The sequence below is a fragment of the Prionailurus viverrinus genome, chromosome B1 (genome assembly GCF_022837055.1).
Source record: "Prionailurus viverrinus isolate Anna chromosome B1, UM_Priviv_1.0, whole genome shotgun sequence".
Lineage (NCBI taxonomy): Eukaryota > Metazoa > Chordata > Mammalia > Carnivora > Felidae > Prionailurus > Prionailurus viverrinus.
The window spans coordinates 55,711,418-55,735,349 of NC_062564.1; the positions used below are offsets into that span (position 1 = coordinate 55,711,418).

The 23,932-nt window shown below is 40.8% G+C and overlaps 1 protein-coding gene across 1 annotated transcript in view; it reads right to left on the minus strand.

Annotated features, from left to right (window-relative positions):
• GALNTL6 (polypeptide N-acetylgalactosaminyltransferase like 6) overlaps positions 1 to 23,932 on the minus strand; it is a 1,204,077-nt gene that overhangs the window by 213,413 nt on the left and 966,732 nt on the right. The window contains exons 5-6 of the mRNA XM_047854813.1: positions 17,793 to 17,978; positions 13,510 to 13,693 (exon numbers count right to left, since the gene is read on the minus strand). Coding sequence (XP_047710769.1) covers positions 13,510 to 13,693; positions 17,793 to 17,978 — 370 coding nt within the window. The remainder of the gene's footprint in view (positions 1 to 13,509; positions 13,694 to 17,792; positions 17,979 to 23,932) is intronic.

The following is a 23,932-nucleotide window of genomic DNA, read 5'->3' on the forward strand; positions in this document are numbered from 1 at the left end:
TTATATAAGAATCCCATTGTATTTTGCACTTGAAAATATCAACCGAAAGAGGATCTTCAGATAAAATTCTCTTTTCACTATTTTAGTATACGTATTAGCCTTAATGCATTTTTTGTCGCTATATTTAATTCACTGTATTGTTAGTTAAGGTGAAATTATCTGGGCTCTTGATGCTACCTCAATTGAGAAAATTTATTTGAATGTGTGTAAGAGCTAGACATACATATATTTACTGGAGCAAGTGTCTTTCAAAGAGTTCTTTCAGCCCCACAAAGTTAATTTCTTAGACTCAGCACAGTTTACAGAATTGGTTTCTTTAATTTAGTTTCTCAGATTTTGATTAGATATCCATAACTTCTAGGGAATTTCTTAAATAAAACTGGAAGAAAATATTCATCAGACCAAGATGAATTCTATGTCAGAGAAGCCAGGGGATAGTTTTCAGGGTGTGCCTGATTAAAATTTTGGTTCTCAAGAAGCAAAGGCTAAAAGTGTGTAAGCAAGTAAGAAATCTGTTAAAGGATATATCTATTACTATTCTCTGAAAAGACAAGCTAACAATTACTCAGTTATGTTTACTAGATAGTCACAATTTATTCGTTTGTGTATAAAAATTCACTTAAATGTCATTCTAGAGGCAAGAAAAATCTCCCTAGTGAGGACCCCAGCCCCTGCATCTCCATTTACTGTCTAATAAATATTTTAACTTCTTTTGCCATTGTGCTGGCTAAAAAGTAGACAGCAGAGCTGTCTTGAGTTGCGGTGAGGTCCCCAGAGATGGGTGAAGGACAGATGTGGCACAGGGTATCCTTGCAACTATGGACTTTCTACTTGTTTCTTTACCCAACAAATACTCATTTAGCACCTACTATCAGCAGGCACTGTGTGAGGTGGTAAGGACACAGCCAGCGAGACAGGTGGACGTGCCCTTTGCTGACCTTCTTGTGGACTGAGCCCTGTTTCTCTCCTTCTCCCCACCAGTTCTCGGCTTCTACAATGCATTCAGATGGATGGTGAATATCTTGCATTCAGCTTTCTTATTTTGTAACTTTTCTCCCCTAGGCTTCATCTAATATGTTTGGAGAGGAAAACATTGTGAGATCACATAGGAGAACGCCAGGAGAAGATGGAGGGTTGGCCTGATGCATCTGTAAGCCAAGGAATGCAGGAGCCTACCAGAAACTAGAAGAGGGGCCTGGGCCAACGTGAGGCAGCTTATTGGCATGACTGGGTGGTATGATGTGGTTAGTTAGACTGGGGTCATGAGATTGGGACTTTCAGGTTCCCATAACCTGCACATGTGTAGAGGACAGCCAGATGTTCTTGCATGTCTGGGAAATGGGACAAGTGGTACGTAGATGAGAATTGAAATCTAGAGGCCCAGATAGAATATACACAATGTAGGAAAGGGACTCATCTCTGAGGTTTGGGGCCAAACAGACCAAAACTAGGGATTAGTTAGAGCATGCAACTGGGTCTCCAGGACTAGTACTTAGCAAGAACTTGGAACTTAGATAAAGCTGAGTCAAAGGGAGGGTAGCCATTTCATGCCAAAAGACAAGACAGAGACGTGACAGTGATGTGACAGTTGTGGACACCATAGGAAGGTTTCTAGTGAGGACAAAAGCCTCTTTTTAATTTTTTTTTTATGTTTATTTATTTCTGGGACAGAGAGAGACAGAGCATGAACGGGGGAGGGGCAGAGAGAGAGGGAGACACAGAATCGGAAACAGGCTCCAGGCTCCGAGCCATCAGCCCAGAGCCTGACGCGGGGCTCGAACTCCCGGACCGCGAGATCGTGACCTGGCTGAAGTCGGACGCTCAACCGACTGCGCCACCCAGGCGCCCCCAAAAGCCTCTTTTTAAAGATCTCCTACATTCAATCTGAATCCGGCAGAAGCTAGCAAAATAGGATAAAACTTTAGATATCCCCTACCATGAATCTCCCTAGTACCAAGATGCAGTCCCAGAGGAGAGGTGAGGAGAAGAAATTTTGAGCTGAGCAATTTGGAAAGGAAAACAGTCCTGATAGGGAATTTGATTTTTGAATGGACTGTGTCTGAATTGAGAACTGATTGGGCACTTACCTGTAATAGACCAAGTTCTGGATCAGAAGGCATCATCTTGGGGAGATCAAGGGCTCACTGCTATCTAGCGACCTCAGACCCAGGAAAGACAGTCGATGCTCTGATCAACTTTGGATGTCCCCCTCCCTCCCCATGGGAAGAGCCACCGTTGGGGCTAAGACATGCACCCCTGCACACGTCTTATAAATCACGTACTGGAGTTTGCATTATTCCCCATGCAAATGTGGTTCTGAGCCTGCTTCTAAGGCTTGTGACATCCTCTTTTTTGATTCCCTTTTTTGGCTTAGAGTTTATACCTTAAGCTGAGGGGTGCCCAAAGGATGGTTATTTTTGTGGATGGAATAGGACATGTGGGCTTCAACCTGTACGTGCCCACAGTCTGTCAAAGTGAAGGTGGAACAAGAAAAAGAGGTTAGCCACGGGTCGCTGTATTGCTGTACACAGCCACAGCAACCTGTAGAACTTCTGGGAGGAATTCTACATGTACACCTGGCCCTCCGGATTGATTTGTGGGTATATTTATCAAGGTGGTAGGATAGAACAAAATTCAGTACTGTGATAGTTTGATTTATAACTTCTAAATGTTTAGACAGAAGCCAGCTGGGCCTTCATTTGCACTCTTGCCCTGGGCCCTGCATGCATCAGGAGCAAACCTGCTCGCTCTCATGAAAGCAGGGGTCCGCAGCTCTGTTAGGTTCAGTTACAGGGATGAAGGTTACACATTCGTGCATTTGGGTTGTGACTGTGTGTTTGAAACCTGTTCTATATGCCAGAATTATTGTCTATAGGGTGATTTCTATTAGTGTAAAACGTTCAAATTTAATTCTTGGAGCAGTGTTAAACATATGAAAAATAGTTGGCACATCTGTTTTCTTCTCTAGCTTCTAAACTTGTGGAGTTGGAGAGGGACAGGATGTATATTGCCTGCTCCCACATTGGCCTTACCGAAGTGCGGACCCCAGTTCTCTCTTGCTGGTCACACACAGCCTTGCCCCAGTTTGCCTTGGGTTACATGTCATTCAGGCCTGCTTCCTCTTTTCTGGCTAATGATGTAATTCTTTTTTTTTTTTTTTTTTGTCTCATTTATACTTCTAACTGACCCTTCTTTACTCAATTTCTTCCTTCGTGTCCCACTTCTGGAAACTCGGGATAAGTTTTCCCTGCAGTCTAGTGCAGCCTGGAGAGCTCTCTGGCCTTGTGAATCTTCTGCTCCCCTGCTCTGGCTCAGCTGATTCCATAAGCAGGGTCTAGGCCAAGTTCTCTCTTTCTCTTCCTTTCTAGGTCCTACTGATGGAAGAACAAGCCAAAGTGTGGGAGGAAGAAATGGAAACAACAGACAGCTGGGTGTTGCTATAGAATTTCGTAACTGGAAGGTGTCTCCTGGTCACTTTTGGGTCAGAAACTGTAGCTTGGAGACTCTAGGTCACCACTGCCCAGCCAGAATGAGGCTTTCCATCCTGAACAGATGGCCTGGGACTTAGCCTCTCCAGTGAGTTATGCCATATAATCTCCCTTTCTCAAAAGTTCATTTTTTCCCCAATTTCTGCTGGCTCTCTGAGAAACAAGAAGGGACATTCTCTTCTCCTTAACATATTTCCAGATGGATCTACCCAAGAACTATTAGACCAAAAAACCCAAAAGATCTTATCCCTGCCGTTTGGCCTTCTGACCATTGCTTGATTATTTCTTTGAAGGGAGGAACGATAGTCTTGACTAAAACCAGTGCCTCTCTGAGTGTGGCCTCACTGCAGGTGCTGCCCCCGGACAACAAATAGAAAACTGGAACAGCAAACAACAAAGACCAATTACTTCAGTTAGAGGTAAGCTAATGCAAGTATATTACTTTTCTAATATTGCTTGTCTCTATACTCAAGGGGAATGTATGCATTGCTATTTTTCATTTTCATTTTATTTCTTTTTATTTTTGCTTTACGTTAGAAGATTGAGATAGGAATTGCCTCGTTTCTGAATCTTTTCCGTTGTATATACGACTCATTCTGAGCACACGCTCACTGCCATGGACTGAATGTTTGCGTCCCCTCCCCCCGAATTCATATGAAACCCATCCCCAATGTGATGCCATTTACAAGTAAGGCGTTTGGGAAGTGATTAGATCATGAGGATGAAGCCCTGAGGAAAGGGATTAGTGCGCTTATGAAACAGGCACCAGAGAGCTCCCTTGCCCTTCTGCTGGGTGGGGGCACAGCAAGAAGACAGCTGTCTGTGAACCTGGAAGTGGGGTCTCACCACCACCAAATCTGCTAGTGCCTTGGTCTTGAACTTCCTAGTCTCTAGAGCTGTGAGATTGGACTTCCTAGTCTCTAGAGCTGTGAGAATTAAATTTCTCTTGTTTATAAACCACCCAAAGTATGTTATTTTGTTTAAAAAAATTGTTTTAACGTTTATTTATTTTTGAGACAGAGAGAGACAGAGCATGAACGGGGGAGGGGCAGAGAGAGAGGGAGACACAGAATCAGAAGCAGGCTCCAGGCTCTGAGCCATCAGCCCAGAGCCCGACGCAGGGCTCAAACTCATGGACCTCGAGATCGTGACCTGAGCTTAAGTCGGACGCTTAACCGACTGAGCCACACAGGCGCCCCATGTTATTTTGTTATAGAAACCTGATCAGACTGAGATGTTCACCTCCTGCCCCACGTGATCTGGAACAGAGTACCCACCCAAGAAGACGTCTGCAGAGAGTCAAAGCTAGGCTTTGTCTCTTTTTTGCTACTGTGATCCATATGTATCCACTTTCTTTGAAAAATAATTTGAAGTGATCTTAACAAACAAAATTTCTATATATGTAAACTGGAAAACTGGATATAGCCTCCAGTTTTCATCATTTCTTTTTTCGTTTTTGTTTTCGTTTTGTTTTGTTTTTGAGAGCGACTGTGTGTGCACCTCTACGCAAGGGCAGGGGAGGGGTAGAGAGAGAGAGAGAATCTTAAGCAGGCTCCATGCCCATTGCGGAGCTTGATGCAGGGCTTGATCTCAATGTGAGATCATGGCCTGAGCTGAAATCAAGAGTCTGAGGCTTAAATGACTGAGCCACCCAGGCACCCCTATCATTTCTTTCAATGTAAGCCTTCAGGGCTTCCTCTGAATACCACACGTAAGGGCTCATTTTCTTACCTAGACTTTCAGATCTGTACACGTTGCCCAGGCTTGTTATGCTTATCTACTCTCCAGTTCTAAGACTATACTCTTCACCAAGTCTACTGACTCCTCCAGTCCTGAGCTCCAGCATGGCCTTTTGAGCATCTCCTCACAGGGCACTGCTTCCATCAGGCCCTAGTTATTGCCTAGAATCTAGAGAGCCTGGGGTTTTTATAGCATCTTAGTGTTAGAAATAGAATTGAAAGATCAATGACATTACTTTAAATTTTTTTTAATGTTTATTTATTTATTTTTTTTGAGAGAGAGAGACAGAACACGAGTGGGGGAGGGGCAGAGAGAGAGAGAGAGAGAGAGAGAATCCAGGCTCTGAGCTGTCATCACAGAGCCCCACGCGGGGCTCGAACCCACAAGCCATGAGATCATGACCTGAGCTCAAGTCGGACACTTAACCGACTGAGCCACCCAGGAGCCCCTATCACATTACTTTATTGAGAGCTTGTCTCTTTGTTAAAGATGTTGCTGTCTTCTGGACTGTGGTTTTAAAAATGACGCTGTCATTTACAGTATAAATTATTCCAGGAAGGCCTTCTGCTACCAGATAGCTTTTCCTAAACATTTCTTTACCAACTCTCTTTTTTTCTACGTGCAGAACAAATGCCTCCTGAAGTTTGGTTTCAACCAGAATTTATTTTTCTTTATTTTCTGCCACTCCCCTATCAGAATTTCTATTGTATTCAAATAAGTCTTTATGGGGAAGCCCTACAAATACTGTGACTTAGCAAGTACTGTGCCATGGCATTTGCTCCACTGGTATCCTTTTCTGAAAAAGTGTCACTCACCTCTTCTTCAACTACACTCAGCCTTGTCAGACCATTTGTTCTCCTGAACTTAATATTTATTCCATCAATTCAACGAATATTTATTGAGTGCCCACTGTGGACAGGGACTAGGTGATGCAGTGCTGAATAAATTGAATAAGATAGTCCTCCCTGACCTCATGGAGTTTCCATTCTAGTATCAATATTAGCAATAATTAGAGGGGGAAAAGGAGTGGTGGCCTGGATGAGGGAAGCGAAGAAGAAAGCAGACCTAGAGCAGGTATTTTATTTATTTTTATTTTTAAATAATTTTTTAAAGTTTATTTATTTGAGAGAGAGAAAGCACAAGTGGGGGAATGGCAGAGAGAGGGGAGAGAGAGAGAAAGAATTTCAAGCAGGCTTTGCATGGTCAGTGCCAAGCCCAACATGGGGCTCGAGCTCATCAACAGTGAGATCATGACCTGAGCTGAAGTTGGGTGCTCAACTGACTGAGCCACCCAGGTGTCCCTGGAATAGGTATTTTAACTGGAAAGCCTCAAGTAAGAAAACAAAGCTGACTGTGTGGGGGCCATGGCTCTGTATTCCTGTCCTCCAGGAGAGAAGGGGAGAGTCAGGTGATGGCAGAGAGTTCTGTTAAGTTCTGCCACATTCTGGTGTGATGTTGTCATGGCTAGAGTAAACATTGCTGAAACTTGGGTACTAGGAAAGGGACTGTGACAATACTTTCACAGATTCCTGGAGGTTTTCTCCTCAGATAAATGCTAGTAGAACTTTGGTGAAAGAAGGCTGAGGGCCCACCAATAGGAGATCTGGACAGAATATGATTATGTCACAGAGCACAGAATCCCTAACATAATCTAGATAAGAAGTAAATGTAGGTGGAATCAACTCACATCTTGGTGGGGATCGGGGGAGAAGGACACCGAAAACAGTCATCACACATGAGACAGAAAAAATGGTCTCAGGACACCCATTTGGAAGCATAGCAAAATAGTTAACGGTTGAAGCCATAGGTAAATAGACAAAAAAAGTCATCAACCCATTGTGAGTTCCACAATTCTTTGATACATAGAAAGCCATTGCTGCGTCTTAAGTGGTTTGTTTGATAACCAGTAAACCAGGTTTATTGATAACCATTGGATGGCACTGGAGGTTTAGACATCATTGGCTGATTCTACCCAGGAGCGCTGGAGATGAAAATTCATTCTCAAGTCTGGCTATGAAGGGGCTGACTAGTCTGACAGTAACGAAGCAAGGCCAGGAATCAGAGTTGGAGGTCCAAGGTTCAAGAGGAGATGTTACCATAGAAAAAGAATGGGAGCTGGTTAGAACAAAAGTCATGGTAAGGTTTGGGTGGAGAAGAGCATGGTGTCCCACAGGGACATGGTCTTGAGTGACTGGTATACAGGGATAAAAATCCATTTCAGAATAGAGGACTAGGTTTCAACTCCTTTCTAAATAGTATAACCCACCAGGTCTCCTGTGATTCAAAGATGTTTCCTGGTAGTGGTGGCGGAAACAAAAGTTTCAAAAGTCCAAACCCCTGGTCAGAAACCAGAAAAAGGGCATCTAGAAGCCAGAGCCACCTCAGAAACCCTGAGAGCTGGAGAGCAGGGCAAAGGAAAGAAGAGCAGGGCCGTACCAGTAGAGTAACGGCAGTGACTGTTAATTCAGGAATTAATTTGCTGGATGCTGAAAAAAGAAGCAAATAAGAGCGAACATCTTCCTGAGGTAAAGATCATTCCCACTGGAGAGGGAGGAGAGAAAGTCATTCTCTGGTGAGCAGATCTGACAAGGGAGAGGTATTCTCATGATCCTTTGGTGAGAATGGTTTATCAGATCATGATTCCCCCAGAGACCCAGGACTATGGTGGCCAAAGAGCCCAGAGAAGCAGCTATGGAGAAGGGTCTTTATTAGAGGGGAGGGATGAGTAATTAACAAGCTTGCTACTGAACATCTCTATTATGTTACAGCATTTTTCTTCACTTAAAAAAAATCTTCAGTGGGGTTTCATTCTGGGCTTCTGAGGAAGATTGATTTTATTCAATGTTTTAATTAGTTTTTAAGACCCTTGAGCTATTTCTGCTCCTTTATTCTCACCCTCTGTGTTTAAGACACCATTTAGGAATTTGACAGTATTTTTCCCTAAACATTTTGTCCTTTTGCAGTTGTCAAATATTGAATTAGATCTTGTTATAAACAGACCAGAAGCTGGCATTGTTGACATTTCCCTTCATTAGGAAGAAACTGAAAGCTGACATTTTCAACCTATCAGCTCTGGTTTGGTCTGCCGATAAGAACACAGTACAGGGAATGAGGCAATCTGTTTCCTTTTTTGCTCTCATTAAAGGCTCACTATGAGATGTTAATTGATAAAACTATTTTACTTGATGGGTGCCTAAGTTTCTCTTCAAAGGAGAGGAAAAGTATTGATTAACTCTAGGATTTAAAGTCTGAATGAATGAAAGAAAGCATTGCTTTGAATCCCAAGAGACTGATTAAACCTAAAATTTGAAATCTGAATGAATGAATGAAGATGCTGATTGAAGTCCTGATGTGACTCTTATTAGTTAGTTAATATTTTTTTCATTCTCTCTTTATTTGCAAAATTGGAAAAATAACAATAGCTCTTTTTTCCTGTGCCAAGGATTATTACAAGGGGTCAATCAGGTAATGTAGTGAAGTGTTTTACATAGCGTTGAAATGCTAGATAAATGTCAGGTTTTGTATTACGTATTCCATAGACTTAATGAGATAGGTTATTTGGTTAGATTGGCTGGCTTCTGGAATAATATGAAGTTCAGGCGAGATTTGTGGTTGAGGTTTCAGAAAGCTAAAGTCCTATTTCACTCTCCTGGAACTCATCACTAGACTCAACTGATGAATGTATTTTGCAGCCTAATCCCCTCAAAAGTTTGAGGTGACAACTTCAAAACCTCAGTAGAGAGAATTCTCTGGTTGCAAGTTGAGGCTTAAGGCAGCTAATACTATGGTAGTGTGTATGCATCAGTTTGATTTTTTGAGGGAAAGAGGAAAAGTTTGGAAGCAATTACTTAGAGATCACAGCAATATTCTTAACTTAGCTTGAGAAGTAGAGTATGAAAAAAAATTCTCCCACCCTGCCAAACCAATGGTCCAGGGTTAAAGGTGACCCCATCGGGACAGGACAGAAAACAAGGCAAGATGAGCAATACCCGATTCAACTCAAGAGGTGAAAGTGGAGAAGACCTTTACTTTAAAGTGAATTTTCTTTCTTTACATCCTATAGTAAATTCATGGTTTGCCCAGTCTCATTTTCCATGGGGAGTCAGTTTTATTCCTTACTAATTCTGATTAAATTCAGAGTGACCAGTATTTGGTCAAAACCCACGTGGAAAAAGTTTTGAGTAAAAGAGAGTATCTTTACTTTCAAATTCTGAGTAAGCCGAGGTGCAGCTGAATCCCCAGCGGAATTTACCCAAGTGGGATGTTAAAATTTTAAATGTCAATTAATGCAATCAGTAAGATCTGAGAAAAGCTAGTTGCTTATTCCAGGCATCAAGTAACTTTATTCTCAATGTGTTCTCTTTTTCACATTAATAAAGAAAGCTTTTGTGCCCACCAAGGAGAAAGAACCCCCCTTCCTCCTGACTGGTCAGCCCAAGCCTTGATCCATGGACTTCTGAGGTCCGGCTAGGTATCAGCTGCACTCACACCCCTCAAAGGGCATTGCTATTCATGCTCTGGCATATTTCTAAGCTAGATAACAGGCCTAGATGAGGAGTCACTGAATTCAAACTGATGTGTCTGTGGACCTAGGGGATTCTGAGAGAATAAATGAGCATTTGTAGCCTGTAAGGTTAGCCACCACCATACCCAGTGCAGATCCTTTTTTTTTTTTTTAATTTTGGAAATTAGTGGCATACATGGGTGGTAAAGCGTGCCTGGGTGGCTCAATTGGTTAAAGCATCTGACTTCGGCTCAGGTCATGATCGCACAGTACATGAGTCATGAGTTCAAGCCCCGAGTCAGGCTCTCTGTGCTCAGGGAAGAGCCTGCTTCTTCAATTCATTAATAATTACTGCTCATGCCCCACTAATTTCACAGGATTTGCGGATTAATGTTTATTTATTTTGGGGGGGGCAAGGGCCAGAGAGAGAGGAGACACAGAATCCAAAGCAGGCTGTCCGCACAAAGCCTGATGCAGGGTTAGAACTCAGTAACTGTGAGATCATGACCAGAGCCAAAGATGGACACTCAACGGACTCAGCCACCCAGGTGCCCCAGGATTTGCAAATTAAAAAAAGAACACTATTGTAGTCAATAGTTAGTTGCTAAAAACTCAAATAATGCAATAAATGTAAGAATGGAGGTCTTGCCACTTAGGACATTTGATAGACTTGTTATGGAAAGATAAAGTTTGCATATATATTGTATGAAGAGTCCTGGGGTTTGCAATGCATTTACATATTCCTCTTCAGTTCCTTTCTTCTTGTTTTGTAGCCTCCTCTCCCCGCCTTCCACAGAAAATCACACAGCCCTTATAGGAGCCACTCGAAATACAAAAGTCCATGAGAGAGATATTTAGATAGATTGCATTCACTCTGTGTATCTTAAAGCTTTACATCTAGAGAAGCAAATTTTAGCCTAAAGCATGTTTTTCTGTTTATGAGCACATTCAGGTGACTGCAGAGATAATGGAATTGCTGATACACTGCTCATAGCTGTTTGGGTAACTGTTCTTTTATTATCAGGAAGGCAAATGCAATTTTTAAGATCAAAGTGGACATCTCTTGGAAGCTACATTTATTACAAAAGGCTAAAGTGTCCACATTCCTAGGAATCAAAGGGACTCAAAAGCCAGAAAAGCAGTAGTATTCAAGAGACAAAAGCAATTTTTGATGGACAGGAACCACCAAAGTAGGTGACAGGAGCAAGAGGTAATTTAATTCTAAAAGTTACCAATTCTGCACGATCTGGGGTTAAGCAAGGTGCCTGATGTGGTGACATCCACAGCCAGGGTCTGCCTGTCGATAATTTTGACTGCCACTGCAGGGACTGAGAAAGTACTTTCATACTTTTCACCATTGGAGATTCCCTTGATAGCATTTTGAACCAATTTCTGCCAAGAACAGGAGCCCCACTCAGCTATTGCAGCGGAAGTAAAGTAGGAAGCTATCATACCCAGTCACAATAGAGTATTTAGAAAACCATCATGGGTGAATTCTAGCCCTGAAAACAACGCAGCCTCAGATGGTAGCAATTGGACTGTGGCTATTCTCCTGTCACCTGACATCTAATGGCAGTTCCACTGTATTTAGGGTCCTTTTGTATCCTCCCCCAACCTCCAACGTGGCTTTGAATCCCCCCATAAGACCCTTTGCCAAGGCTTTCAGATGGTTAACTTCAGGGATGTCTGACAAACATCTCTTCAGTTGGGCCCACTTCTAATGCTTACTGGAAACTCCTTCACTTGTATCACTAAAGACCTCTTCTAATAGTTTTTAATTTTTTTTAATGTTTATTTATTTTTGAGATGGGGGAGACAGAGCGCGAGTGGAGGAGGGGCAGAGAGAGAGGGAGACACAGAATCCGAAACAGGCTCCAGGCTCTGAACTGTCAGCACAGAGCCCGATGCGGGGCTCCAACTCACGGGCCACGAGATCATGACCTGAGCCGAAGTTGGACACTTAACCAACTGAACCACCCAGGTGCCCCTAATAGCTTTGAATATCCTTGAAATCTTGGCCAAAGCATTTGGAAGAGTAACGACAGGACTTCATTATTTCTTCTCAAAAACTCCCCAGCAATTTCAGAGTAGGAAAAGGCCAACAGAAATTCTGGATACTTGGGGCACCTGGGTGGCTCAGTTGGATAAGCGTCCGACTTCAGCTCAGGTCATGATCTCACGGTTCATGAGTTCAAGCCCCGCATCGGGCTCTGTGCTGACAGCTCAAAGCCTGGAGCCTGCTTCACATTCTGTGTCTTCCTCTCTCTCTGTCCCTCCCCCACTCACACTCTGTCTCTCTCTCTCAATAAATAAACATTAAAAAAACTAAAAGAAAAGAAATTGTGGATACTTAATAAGTGGGCTTCATATTACAAAAGAAATCATTTATCTCTCCCTTTTTATCAGGTTAACGTCTTCTGAAATCCCCTTAACTTTTCCTGAGAGTTTATCTTTCTAGAGACTAGAATTGGAAGAAGCATTTTCTTGGTGTTTATCACATATTTATTATAGTTGAAAGGGTAAGTGTTACAGAAGTGTTTTTTATATTTGTGAGCTTCTCTACTGCACACTTTTACTGCTCATATGATTGATGAAAAGACAATATTGATTTTAATGCATCTTTTTTCTATTTTTAAGAGAGAGCCCAGTGGGGTAGGGGCAGAGAGGAGGTGGGGGGTGGGTGGGTGGGTGGAGTAGAGGATTTGAAGTGGGATCTGCACTTACAGTACCAAACCTCATGAACTCATGGGCTCAAACTCATGAACTGTGAGATCATGACCTGAGCTGAAGTCGGATGCTTGACTGACTGAGCCACCCAGGTGCCCCTGATTTTAACGCATTTTAAACACAATCGTAGAAAGTATGCAAAGCCTCAATCACAGACATTTTCCTTGTCCTAAGAAAAGTATATAATAGTTTTAAACTTATAAAAATTTGAATGTGATCAAAAGGGTACAGTATGAGGAGTAAATAATAAATAATAGTATGCCTTGGGAAATCTCTGGGGTAACTTTCAGAAAAATTTCACCATTTACCATTAATGGTCCTGAGAGTTTATCAAACTAAGCTATGTATATTTTTTTTCTTTTTCTTGACATGCACAATTTTCATATTCACACTGAGAAAAAGAACGATTTACCTTTGTAGAGACCAATTGGTTATTAGCTATAGTGGTTATATAATAATGGTTATGATAGACAATTCTTACCTCTATAGAACTTAAATTAATAGCAGGGTTATCAAAGATTATTTACTCTGGATGTATCATTTTGATTGAATTCCCCAAGTTTAAGTTATGGGAGCACCTACTCAGAAGCACCACCTTCCCTCATAAGTCCCAACAGGGGTGTAAACAGAGGCTTAAATACTCTCTTGTATTTTATATCATTTTCCAATAAAAGTAAAGTAAAATAGTCAATTTAAATGATTCTTAGGGGACAAAGAATAGAGAGAGCTGAAAATAAGAAGAGAACATCTAGGAGAATATCTACAAGGCAAATATGCGTTGTCAGTGACCTCTGCGTTTTCCTGATTCTCACATCTGCACACTTTCTCTCACGCTTAGCAAAGTTTGACAAGGGGGTGATCCATGTAATCAGTGCAGCTTGTAATTTTCTACAACTTGCAGGTCTGACTTTTCTCCAAGGTAGGGATATTGTTGCCACCTGTTTTCACCCATTTTATTAGAGATAATTGTCTTCATGGGTCCCCAGTTGACACGCCTGAAATGAGTCACCTGCCCTCTCTCCCTTGGCCCCTCCCTCAGCTGCTACTCACTCAAAAGGGTCGCTGGGATCTGCCCTCTGGAGCTCTGGAGGAATGGGGATTCTTTTGTAGTACATTTCCCAGTCGAAGGCGCCTCGCATGGCATCCCCAGCTTGTGCCTCATACCCAAAGTGATTGTGGTCAATGACATCGATCATGGGGCACACGATGGTTTTGTGGTTTAGTGCAATTTGGTCTGAAAAATGAAAGCACAGAATAGGAAATGACATGCCTGCCTAGGTCATCTATCATTTTTCAGCAAAGAGAAGCCTTACAGATCTTTCCTAATGCAGGGATGATGCTTGAAGCCTGGTTTCTGTCATTGTTAGAGCACTCTGTGAAATCTGTTTGAAGGCTAGACTTAACGTGATGGGACAGTGATTAGGTAAAATTAGTGTTGTTGTATTTTCCTTTAAGAAAGTTATGTCCCAGAGAGACTTGCAGAAGTCCATTTAGCCCTACCTCTGTCACATTTTTGCTCTGACCTGTCCCCAATCTGTCATTTTATAGTGCATCTAACATATGTAGAGTATAAACAGTACTTGTGTTCCTTCAAGCATACAGCTGAGCCTGCTGAGAAAATATTGTCCTTCTTTCTGGAGGCTTCAAAATGTAAATATTTAACTTCATGTTTTTTCTTGTTTGTTTTTTCATTTTTAGCATCTCGTCTTATAATGGCCACCACGGCTGCTCCCCCCGCTCCCCTTAAATGCTGACAAATCATACACAGAATTCTTTGCTCTCAGGCTTGCCAGAGATTTTGCCAAGTTCTATTTTGCTATTGTCCTTTGATACAGACTCTGTTTATCTAAGCTATACATGTTTATCTTTTCTCATTATATCCAAAAATATATTAGCTGGCCTGATAACTACTGTTTCGGTTCCTGCTACTATTAAATTCTTGAGCAACTACTAAGTGATTTATACTCTTGCTATTTCTAATCCTTCTGACAACCCTGTAAGGTGGCTGCCATTATCATTCTCGGTTGACATATGAGGATACGAGCTCAGAGAAGTTAAATAACTTGTCAAAGGTCACCCATCTTTTGAGAGCAAAACCCAGGATGCAACCCCTGCTTGCCAGTCCAGTCCTAAAACCTGTGGTCTGTCCCACTTCTCCATGGTGCTTCTTATGTAGCAGAAAGGTAATATCTTTTTAGTTCCAGCTCCCTCCTTTTCCATATAGATATTGTTATTGTGAGACACTAACAGCATAGGGAATTGGCATTTACATACTTTGGCTCACCTAGAATAACTAACTGTGGGGTACAGTTGACTACTGAAGGACACAGGTTTGAGTAGTGTGGCTCCACTTATAAACAGATCTTTTTCAACACAGTACAGTGCTGTAAATGTACTTTCTTCTCCTTATGATTTTCTTATTGACATTTTATTCCCTAGCTTACTTTATTGTAAGAGTACTGTCTATAATACATATAACACATAAACTATGTGTCAGTTGACTGTTTATGTTATTGATAAGGCTTCTGGTCAACAGTTAGCTACTGGTCGTTAAGTTTTTGGGGAGTCAAAAGTTACACATGAATTTTCAACTGCACAGGGTGTTGGCATCACTAACCCCTGTGTTGTTTGAGGGCCAACTGTATTTTCTTCTCAAGAATATGCACTCAATCAATATTTATTATAACAAACAAAATGTCTGACAGAACTTTTAAGTATGAACATCTGCTTTCTGGTTATGTGATGTGGCATGTGGAATAAAATACATTTAAATATCTTAAAAAACATATCTTTTAGAAATAATGGTTATTTCAGTGTTATTATTTTGAGGACCCTAATAGGCAGGGTGGGGCAACCACAGAATCTGGGGGAAGATCTCCCCTCCAGATCTCCTTCCTTCCTTCCTTCCTTCCTTCCTGCCTTCCTGCCTTCCTTCCTCCACACCCCCCTTTCCTATTCAACAACTATTTATTGAGTAGAAACCATTTACATGTCACTTTTCTAGGTTCTGGGAATATAACAGTGAATAACAGCACAAAAATCTGTCATTAGGAATGGAGCAAAGGCAATCAATATACATACTAAATATCTAAATTAGATAGTATGTTTGAAGGTGATAAATATGGTAGAAAGAAGATAAAACAGGCTAGGGGAATATGGAATGCTGGTATGTGGCAAGGTAAATAGCATGGCCCTAGGAGGCTCTCAGGAGCCTGGAGGTCAACTTAACATTATTCCTGCTAATTAGTAGAGAGACCCTCAGCACTATTTCAAGTTATTCTTCACCAAGTGCCCTGTAAGCATCCATCTTCACCTAGGTAAGTCTTGTAATGGGTTTTAATCTTTATCTAAATGGTGTTTCCCCATAGATGTCTTTGACAGAGGAGACCAACGTTGCTGTGTCCAACCTATTTCTTCTATCACCTCTGCAGGTATTTTAGTATTAAGGTCTCAGTGATTTTCTTCAATCAAATTCAGAATCAGGTTGATTTACAAGTTTCTTGACCAACAAGGAGTCCCAAGGTGACCCAAAGAGAATGAGTCTGTTAAATTAACTGTCAACTTTCCCTTCAAATTTCCTTTCAGCTCTTATCCAGCTGTTCTAGCTTAGGGTGAAAGCAGCATGACTAATTTTTCATCTAAGGCTTGTGCCTACATTTCAATTTCCAGGGATCAAACAAACAGACTCTTAATGGGAAATTGAAATTCAGGTATAATCCCAAAGTGAAAAATGAACCAAGAAACTGTGTGGCTCCGCCTGTTTTTTTCATTTTGGATGATGTGTCAAGACACTGATAGAGGAAAATAAAAAAAGATAGTGATCCTGAGCTTGAATCATTTCTTATCCATCAGGCCTACAGGAAATGAAATGCTTTAATGAGAAAAAGTGGGTTTCTCTCTACTTTCTCTCTCCTTTTTTTTTCCTGTTAGATTCATATGAACAATCAGAGGCTTGATAATTGGCATTTAGGAATTGCTTTGGTTCATAAATAAATTAGGTCTTTTGCTGACTTCCTTGAGTATTCAGCACCATATAGGTCAAATTCAGTTTGCAGGAATCTCACTGCTGCTGATGAAACTCTAAATTGCTATGTCCTTGGACAAGGTACTTTTAATTAAAAGCTCAGAGGAGTCTCTGGCCATAGGAGCACTGAAACATTCCTGTTGATCACGATGGCTGGGCAGTCATCTGTGTAGGTGTGTGTGGATCAGGTGATGTGGTGGGGTGTTAGTTGCTGGTCATTTCCTGTTTTAAATCCTACACACTTTCAACTGATTCCCCTCCCCCCTTCCACATTTTTTACTAATGGAGCTTTGCTGCTTCTAGCTGAAATCCTACACAGTAGTCAATAGCAAATCATTCTTTCTGAGGCAGCTATTGTAAAGCAGTTTTTACTGGCTTTAGCTCCAAGGCCAGGGATATATTTACAATAAAAGTTGATTTAGTGAAAAATCTGGAAGAATAGGAAGGACCACAGTAGGCGCACACCAAGAACTTTTTAGAAACTCATTTTTTTTTCAGGTTGGCAATTTATCCCTTATCTACTACTGGACTTTATATCTGACTTCGTTGGGAAATAAAAAACAAAATAGTCGGGCTCGAACTGAGCCCCATTCATAGCTTGAATGACTCTTAGTTCATTCATGTTTCTAATAGTTCAAGTGCGATGTGACAGAGAGGCTTCTCTCCCTACTCTGAGCCATGTGGTGAGCATTTGAGATGTATCATCTGGATAGTAGTTCTGAGTGTTTGAGAAGGTCCTGTGTAAACTTGGGGGATTATATATTTAGGGCTCTAGGCCAGTGCCAGAAGTTTAAATGAGAACTGGCATTATAAATCCTAGAAAATGTCAGGGCACTTACACTTGAACTGTATTCTCGGGCGGAATAATTTTCTTTCCTCAGTTCTTAACAGTTCTATAATAATTGTTCAACTGTGTGTGTGTGTATGTGTGTGTGTTTGTTTTAATCTTGCTGTAGTTGGAGGTAGTGTTTTTGAATACCTTTTCTTTCAGTGTTTACTCTGTGACTATAACTACACTAAAGCAGAACATCTAAACTAAACAAACCTCTAAACTTTTTTGAACCTTAAGTGAGATTGCAGTTGGTGTTATCTAAAATGTCCATTTTCATGCAGTTTTCTGGTTACTTCTTGGTCCTCAGCAGTGGTTAAAGTAGAATTCAAGGCTTTCACAGTAAAATATTGTAGAAGGGAACTCTAGACTTTGTTAATTGCAAACTAAATAGAAGCAAATCACACACTCCCTCTGAAGGAGGTCAATTCCCCAGGCCTTGCTGGTCCCCAGAAGGCCACTGTCAGTATGTGTACTCACTAAGGAGAGGGGGCAGCCAGTTCACATTGACCTCGCAGTGGGAGTCCAGGAACGTTAAGACTTCTCCTCTTGCCATAGATGCCCCCAAGAGTCGGGTCCGGATGAGCCCTTCCCTTTTCTTGGTGCGAACGATCCTTACTTTGGAAAATCGGGCCATATATTCTTCTAATTTATCCTTCAAGTGTTCTAGGAAGGAAGCAGAGGATGCAAAGAAAGAACACAAAACATTAATTGCAACAGAATTACTCATGGGTGTTTATGCATTAAGCGTATGTGAATGGTGAATCCAAGCTTACATCCATTTTTCTTCTCTCTTCATCTCAAGGGGAGATATTAATAAGATTTTATGCCTAGAGGTTTTTCTACTTCATATTTTCCATAAAGGTTCATAAACTGCAAATACTGCTCTTTGTTTGAACACTGTAGAAGACACTGACGCACCAGAGCTGTACCATATGATTACTGTTGGCCAGCTGCCACCATGCTTAATCATGACCAGCATTGTCCAAGATGGGCATTGGCCCTCTGGTTCCTGCTGTGTAAAGTCAGATGAGGATTCCAGCATATGGGCTCTTTTCAACAAGAGGGCTCTTTCCAGCAAAGCCACGCCTAGTTTCTGTGTTTTGAAAATAATGAATGTAAAACCACAAGAAAAAAATTATATCCTTCAAATCAATAAGAACCAAACAGATTTTTTTCCTCCCACCGGGTAATAGCCAACTAGTTAGGAAGCTCAGCATCTGGCTTCTGATTTGAAGTGTAAAACTGATTGACTTGCTGTTAAAATTAGATGTGAAGAGGGGAAGGCAGATAGATACTCCATAATCATTTTGAACTGAGCTACTGAAGGTTAGAAAACAAAAAAATTTTTAAATGTGTCTTTGCCTAATTAAAAACAAACTCTGGGAACAAAATCGAATCAGGTAGCTTATTTACAGAGAAAAAACCCCATCTCTTACTGTCTGTGATAAAATGCATCAATATCTTCGATCTTTAATGCCAAATAAGTGTGTTTGGTATTTTTCTGTGGAATATGTATTCATATAATTTATATCTTGTGCTTTTCACTCTCTCATATCTACAACATTAGGAGGGCTTCACTGGAGTTTCTAACAGGTACCGTCTAATGTTCATAGACACAGAATCTTAGTATGCAGTGTGTTCTATAGTTCCACTTTCTTTTTTTTTAAATTTTTTTTAATGTTTATTTATTTTTGAGACAGAGAGAGACAAAGCATGAATGGGGGAGGGGCAGAGAGAGAGGGAGACACAGAATCTGAAACAGGCTCCAGGGTCTGAGCCATCAGCCCAGAGCCCCACACGGGGCTCGAACTCACGGACCGTGAGATCGTGACCTGAGCCGAAGTCGGACGCTTAACCGACTGAGCCACCCAGGCGCCCCTATAGTTCCACTTTCAAACTTTCTCCGCGTGTGTGCAATCAAAGGCAATATTATTAAGTCTCCTCCTATGATCTGTAGCAATAGGAATTCATATAAGGATTTATGATTCCCTTCCCTGTGATTCAATTTAACAGATGTCAGAATTACTCATATTGGAGTTTCTCCATACCTAAGAGTTTATTCTTATTTCTTCTTCTTAATGTAGCGTTTAAAAAAAAATCTCAATTTCCTTTTTTTCAACTGCCCCATAACTATGTTTTACAAACGGATCAAGTAAAAAAATGCTTAGCTTTCTAATTTTTCTTATTCAAGAATACTGGTGGGGTCTTTCCCAAGATTGTTTTAGCACAAAATGGGTTCCCCCTCTATTTTGTTCTTCCTGTAATGAACAGACTACAGAAAGCAAAGATTACAGATTTGGAGTCAGAATGGACCTAAGTGGGAGGTCTGTACCGGTGAAACATATGAACAGGTCATGTAAATTCTCTTAGTGTAAATTTCTTCACCCATAAAATACAGGGAATTGGGGGATTTTTTCCTCTTAGAGTGTGGTGAAGGGTCAGGCTTTTGGTTAGACACCGGACAGTGCTCATTCAACAAACATCCCCTAAGTCAGTAATGGGAGACCTCATAAGTCCCATGCACTTAAGAAGAGAAACAGCATTTTTAGCTGGGGAAATGCCTTTGAATGCTAAGCCTGAAAAATGAAAACTAGAGAATTTTTATTTATTGGTGAGATTTTGATAATTCATCATCTTTTATTTATTGAAAATTTATTTTTTTTAAATTTTTTTATTTATTTTTGTGACAGAGAGAGACAGAGCATGAGCAGGGGAGGGTCAGAGAGAGAGGGAGACACCGAATCCGAAGCAGGCTCCGGGCTCTGAGGTGTCAGCACAGAGCCCGACGCAAGGCTCGAACTCACAGACTGTGAGATCGTGACCTGAGCCAAAGTCGGATGCCCAACCAATTGAGCCACCCAGGTGCCCCTATTTATTGAAAATTTAAAGAATGAGTGGTTTTGACCAGCTATAAGTGAACACATATAACTTCATAGCAGTATCGCAGTTTCTCAACCAAAAGGCTGGCTCTAAAGTGTCTCTGTCTCTTTAAGATGGGTGTGCTATGCAAAAGCCATAGCTTCTGCCCTTCCTCTCTTTACTGACTCCTCTCCTGCTCTCCTCTGTGCAAGCTGCAAAGAAAGATTCCAATGGACTATACAATACGACGCTGCCTGTGAACAAGACTGGAGCTTACTATTACTATTTTCCTGTTAGGAAAACAAAGTAGAGACCGGCCACCCAGTCATGCAATCAAAGGCAATGAGTAAGTGGAAAGTGATCAATACTAGAGCTCTGTACATGCCTGTCTTGAAAGACTTGCACTCGGTCAGGGTTTCCCCTGTAATAAACGTTTAAGAAGACGCCATATGCAATGTACCTGGGTGGCTCAGTCAGTTAAGTGTTTGACTCCTGATCTCGGCTCAGGTTTTGATCTCATGGTTCGTGAGATCGAGTCCCATGTCAGCCTCTGCATTGGGATTCTGTCTCTCTGCCCCTCTCTATTTGGCACTCTATCTCTCTCAAAATAAATAAATGAACATTAAAAAAAGGAAGATGTCATATTCTCATTACTGTAACTTATTCAGGCACTGAAATCCTTCTGTATCTCCAATGTACAAACAAGTGTCATTCTATAAGTTTATTGGTAAATCGGTCGTTTGGACCACAGAAACATACTCTCTCACGGAAACAGTGTCACAACAGCCACTGGTGATGGAAAATAGATCGTGAACATTTGTGAAACGCACCAAAACAGTGTTTGTTTGTTTGTTTGTTTAAGCTTCACTGTTCTTTTGTCAAGTGCTGCTGCCAGTACGATCTCCCTCTTGGCAGTCTGGGGTGCAGTTATTTCTTCCCTCCCTGACCCTAATGGGAACTCTTGGGGGAGAGGAGGATTAATTCTCTGTAGCCCATAAGAGGAAATGGCTCTAGAAGACAGTCAATTCCCAGGTGGTCTAACTCCAGAACCAAAGGGTTGTTGACTACCTGGGAGTGGTTGTCCCGATTTCGGGTTTAGATTTCCAAACTTTTCAGTTTAGACAAAATTCTCTGAAACTCAGGTGGAGACTATCTCTACATGTATCCTTTACCTCTACGCACGTTATCTGATTCTGTGTGTTTTTCTTTGATCAAAGCCCATTTTAACATACTAAAGGAATTGTATGGTATAAATTCACTAAGCACAAAAGGTTTGACCCCAAATGGAGTCCCCTAATTATTCAAATCAATTCTTTTAGTTTGAACTTTTCAGTAATCACCAGGTTGCTTTGCCTTGGAATAATGATCTGGTTGACTGCCCTTGTGAAGGGTCCCTTCTCTTTTAGTTGTAATTTCTAATTACCCATAACTCACAATGAAGACAGGTATCATCAGTCTAATTAGTAAATTAGACTCTCATGCAATGGAGTTATTGGGGATGGTACAGATGGCTTTAAATTAAAAACATTTTCTATTTCTTTTGTATGAGCAATTTTTAGATTCATTTCTAAAATATTATTAAAATGATTTTCAACATGATTTTATATGATTTTAATTCAAGCACAGTATCTTTGAAGATCTCCTTTGAACCTCTTTACTTTTATTTAACGACAAGAGCATTTATGGTATTTTTATAAAACAGGCAGATTTCTTTAGCAACAATGAGGCATTTGTAGAACCTTTAACATTTTTTTTTGTCCATGGCTATAAGATTACTAGTTAAAATCTACTGGATGGTATCACAACGACCTGGACAAGTGAACACAAACAATATCAAATACACCAGTTTTGTCAGGGGTATTGTATTAGTGTGGGGCAATAAGGAATGAAAAGTTGTACTCGGGTGAAATTTTGGTGCCTTGCTACTGTGAATATTGAATTTAGCAGTTTTCCAAATGTATTTTCCTCTTTTTCTAGAGATTTCACATATGTTTCATAAACTTACCTGGAGAGTATATCATTCACTTGGATATTTAGTGTTAGAGGTAGCAACTAAACACTAAAAAATAACCTTCAATGATTAGCACAGTGAAAAATCGAGTACATGAGTACTTGTTGCTGCCTGGCCACATGCCTTTGGGTGAGTCACTCTACCCTATTTAACCTCATTTTCCTCAGCTATAAGGTGAAGGAAATGTGCCCAGTTGATCTTAAATATTCCTTCTAGGTCTGTGATTCAATGATTTCCCCTGTGAAGTTTTACTTGTAGAGTAGATCTAACCCTGTTGAGTACCCAGTTTTTGTTGTTTTTTTTTTCCTCAAAAGCTTCCTGATGGTTGATATTTTGGTGTTTCTTTGGGCTGTGTGTCATTTTTGAAAGCAAGAGTCAAATCAAAATAAAGCTAACACATATCAAAGATTTAGTCAAAAAGCGAACTCCATGGTATTTTCTTTGGTCAATACAGCATCTGTCTAATCTCCTGCAGTTCACTGTCTACAAGACTGTTACTGGTGTCAAAATAATGACTTTGAAGCACTGTAAGTTCATCAAAGATTTAAGTCTGTTCAGTAAGTTATGCTTATTATGTCAGAAAAATATGGTAACAGAGTTGAGACAGCTTTCTAGTCTACTTCTGAGGAATTGTTCCCAAGGGGACAGTCCAGTGACTATTAGCATTATAGTGTGTGGTCAGTGTGTCCCAGGTGGAAGACCCACCAAAGGCCAAGCAAACAGTTGCCCTGTCTCAGCAGCTCACTGAAGCACAGCTACTTGTCCAGCTCCTTCCATATCCTTTGAATTCCCTAATTTACATCCCAAGGGGGGAGAAAGAGAGGCAAGAAGACACTATTTATCTGGCAATAAGGATTTCTATATTTAATTACATACCCATGGAGATGAAATGCCTTTGATGTGTATACTTTTTTGTTGGCATAATAATAGAGCATGACTTTAAGATCATATAGAATATGGGGGGTACCTGGGTGGCTCAGTCGGTTAAACGTCTGACTTTGGCTCAGGTCGTGATCTCACTATTCAAGAGTTTGAGCCCCGCATCGGGCCCTGTGCTGACAGCTCAGAGCCTGGAGGCTGCTTCAGATTCTGTGTCTCCTTCTCTCTTGGCCCCTCCCTTGCTCACACTCTGTCTCTCTCTCTCAAAAATAAACATAAAAAAATTAAAAAAACATATAGAATATGGGAGTATGTCTTAGTTGTTATGAGTTCTGAAATGTAATAGAATATAAATACACAATAGCATAAATATCTTCCTTTTCCTCATAACAAAATATACTGACTACAACTCTCAGTATTCTGGATAGTTTGAGGTTACATCAGAGTGACAGGGAGTACTTCACAATTAGGGAATATAAGATATTCTTCTATTGTTTTTTAATCCACTTGGCATATGTCATGCACATATTTTAACCCAAAGTAACAATGTTCAGAATAACATAGCAGGGCCTCTAGAGACTCTTTATACTGTGTTTACACGAGAGAAATACAGGCATATCTCAGAGATTTTGGAGTTTGGGTTCCAAATCACCCCACAAAAAAGCAAAATCACAGTAAAGCAAATCAAATAATTTTTTTGTTTGTTTCCCAGTGCATATAAAAATGTTATTTATACTACCCTGTAGCCTATTTAGTATGCAATAGAATTATGTCTAAAAACAATGTATATACATTAACTGAAAGATACTTTCGTGCTAAAAAGTGCTAACCCTTAGTGAGTCGTTATTTTTTTTGCTGGGGCAAGGTC